Here is a 3,368-nt window from a genome sequence, read left to right on the forward strand (position 1 = left end):
TATGATTACGATCTTGCAAAACATAAAACGACATTGGGTAAGATCCTGATTTTTACAATCATGATATATATATATATATATATATATATATATATATATATATATATATATATATATATATATATATATACACACACACACACACACACGTACTTATTCCTCAAACTTCTTTTTTTTTATATTTTATCTTCCAGCTAGGTTATCATATATTTCTTTTTTATCAAACATCATTTTTGGTTAACTAACTTATAAGTTAATAATTCATTTTTCAGCTAACAACTATCTTTTCAGTTATTAGCTATTTTTTCGCTAGCAACTAATATGTCAAACATAACATAACAATAATTACAACGTCAAATATAACATCACAATAATCACAACGTCCTAATTTTTAAAAATAAAAATAAAAACATTATTATAATATAATATGCCACATTTAATTATTACCAAACTTTAGTTAAATATCTAATGTCTAATTAAAGTTTTAAATTTTGTAAAACTAGGGGCTTTTTTAAACAAACACAAAAATAATTGTTTAACAGTCTTTGGTGTTGTTTGTTTTTCCGAAGAGAAAAGTCATGAAGTTTGCGAATTATCTCTGTAATCCTCTGTAGCAGAAGATGTTGAACAAACGACTGCAGCCTATAATAAGAAGCATGTTTGTTTTTTAATATCTGCAAACCACTGCAGTAAACTGAAATTTAAATAAACTAATTTTATAAATTGAAAATTGTTCTCAACACCGAAATTTTAATAATTCTAATCTTAAAACATTGAAAAAAAACTAAAATGTACATGTAAAAAAATAAAAATATAAAACTTTTAAAAAAAACTTAAAAAATATAAAAGAAGCTAAAAGTTTTATTCTAGAAAAAAAAACTAATTATAAAAAACATAAATAATAATAATAATAATAATAATAATAATAATAATAATAATAATAATAATAATAATAATAATTAAGAAAGTATTGCAAACGATGTCTATAAAATACGTAAAAAATTACACACGTTAAAAAAGATGCAACTGAAACTGAAAATATTATTAACAGAAGCGATAAAAAATTAAAAAAAAATAAAATAAAAGTTTTTTTTTTAAACAAGTTTTAAAATATTGTGGAAATTATAAAAAGAAATCGTATCAAATCCGTAAATAAAAATTTAAAAAAATCAAAGTTCTTTTCAAAAAAATTAATAAAAGTTGAAAAAAGAAATTATACCAAAATTATAAAAAAAAACATTTGGAAAAAATTAAAGTTGAAGAGGTTTGAAGAGGCAAGTTAAGTGTTGCGCCACATAACACACGCACAGACGTTTTGTCGTCTGAAGTCTTCCAAAAAAACAAACTGCTGCTAGAGGAAAAGTGTTGAGCGTGTTCTGCGCCACGCAACAAAAAATGATTTGAAGATGTTTTTTTTTTAAAAAAAACAAAAAGCACCTTACTTTGCATTCCAACTAACTTTTAAAATAGTGGTTTGTAGAGGGTTTATTTATTTATTTATTTATTTATTAACCTTTATATTGATGTTAAAAATGAACCAACTAAAAATTTGATTTTGAAGATTAATTGCAGTAAAAATGACCTCTAAAATTGTATATTAAAGGTGCATTGGAGTTGTCCTGATCACTATTACGTAGTGATTGTTTAAATTAAAAATAAACTAGTGAATAACATCTTATAAATTTTGATAATTAGTAATTGCATATGAGAGAAGAATTGCTATTTAGTACACCGTATTTACTTTCCTGTCAACAAATTCTATCATTATATTATTAATTATACAAAATGAAAATCGCTACAAATTATATAAAATATATATTGTTTAGAAAAATATACAAAATAATTGGATTTAAAAAATACCCAATTGAGAAACTATTTCATCTCCAAGCTTCTGTAATCCAAGGCCCCATTCTTCAATCCTAAGAAATCATAACCAGTGCTCTTACCACCTGTAAGATTGAGGCCTGTGGTACAACTGCATTCCTTGCTGTTCTGTATACCCAAACTGCATGCAAAACATATGGTGGAACCACCGGAATTTCTCCCTCCGGTCATTAATGGCTGATAATACTCAACGGACTGATGATGATGTTGTTGTATGTATGATGATGATGAGGATACGGCGTTGTTCTGATGATGACGAGGTGGGCCAATTCTCAATTCCAGATTCAAATCTGGGCATCTTTCTTGATTTTCCGGCGAGGAGTTCTCGATATTCCGGCGGTCGGGAGAATCACAGCGGAGTTTCATATCATCTTCTACTTGTTCGTTTTTAATGAGATGATGGATTGTACTAGGAGAAGTAGTTGCAGCACTTGCAAACGATATGTTGGTCGGGGTGGTGACGTCCGGCGAAGAATTAACATTATGCGTGGCGGCAGAGGCGGTGGGGGTAATGTTATTATTGTGATGGCTGTTAGTGCTATCGGTAATCAGCCGGTGAGTCGCCGGATCAATTCCCCGGTTTAAAAGTTTCCTTCTAATATGCGTATTCCAGTAATTCTTTATCTCATTATCCGTCCTTCCCGGCAGTCTTCCGGCGATCAAAGACCACCTATTTAATCCCAAAAAAGTAAATTAGAAAAAGAAACCCACAACTTTTTGGCAAGAAGAAAAAAATCGCGATATGGGTATTTTTTATCCACGAAGAAAATTTGCAACTTGTAAGAAATCTTGGAAAAAAAAAATCGAAAACCTACTTGTTGCCAAGGAGACTATGGAGTTTGATGATGAGTTCATCTTCTTCTTCGGTGAAGTTTCCACGCTTGAGATCAGGGCGGAGGTAATTGATCCATCGGAGACGACAGCTTTTGCCACAACGGAGGAGTCCGGCGGCTTTGGGTAGTGAACGCCAGCAACCTTCGCCGTGAGTTTTGATGTGGGCAATAAGACGATCATCTTCTTCTTTGGTCCATGCACCTTTGTTCGTATGTGCTTTTTCACAACAAGGAGACCTTCCCATATTTATTTGTTTCTTGTTTACAGTTTTCCCAATTTTTGTGAGAGTTTAAAGAGAAGCCCGGCGTTTTGAGTACTTGATGTGGGATTTTATAAGCTTTTGACTATATAGGGGGAGTTGAGAGAGATAGATAAATAGATAGATGGGAGAGAGAAAGAGGGAGAAAGAGGGAGGGTATAATTGCTTCTAGATGCGAGTTGGTGAGACAGGTTTGAGGGGGCTGGTGGGCTTGTGTTATTATGATATTACCATATCATATCACACAAATTATAATACATATTTATTGATTCTTGTATAAATTTTTTTTGATCGTATTTCAAAATTATATATATTTCTTGATGTTAGGATAAGATACTATGAGGTCCCATGTTGCTCAAGCATCATAATTTGGATTTATTTATTCGCTTAG

General features: G+C 30.7%; 1 protein-coding gene across 1 annotated transcript; it reads right to left on the bottom strand.

Moving 5' to 3' along the window:
- Positions 1-1,736: 1,736 nt before the first annotated feature.
- LOC145035998 (myb-related protein 308-like) lies at positions 1,737-3,073 on the bottom strand. The gene is made up of 2 exons (XM_078984489.1): positions 2,700-3,073; positions 1,737-2,554 (listed from the first exon to the last, which is right to left on the bottom strand). Exons 1-2 carry the CDS (start codon positions 2,960-2,962, stop codon positions 1,873-1,875), a joined length of 945 nt encoding a protein of 314 aa, XP_078840615.1. The 5' UTR covers positions 2,963-3,073; the 3' UTR covers positions 1,737-1,872.
- Positions 3,074-3,368: the final 295 nt, after the last annotated feature.

The sequence above is a fragment of the Lactuca saligna genome, chromosome 3 (assembly GCF_052625555.1).
Source record: "Lactuca saligna cultivar CGN05327 chromosome 3, ASM5262555v1, whole genome shotgun sequence".
In the NCBI taxonomy this organism is placed as follows: Eukaryota; Viridiplantae; Streptophyta; class Magnoliopsida; order Asterales; family Asteraceae; genus Lactuca; species Lactuca saligna.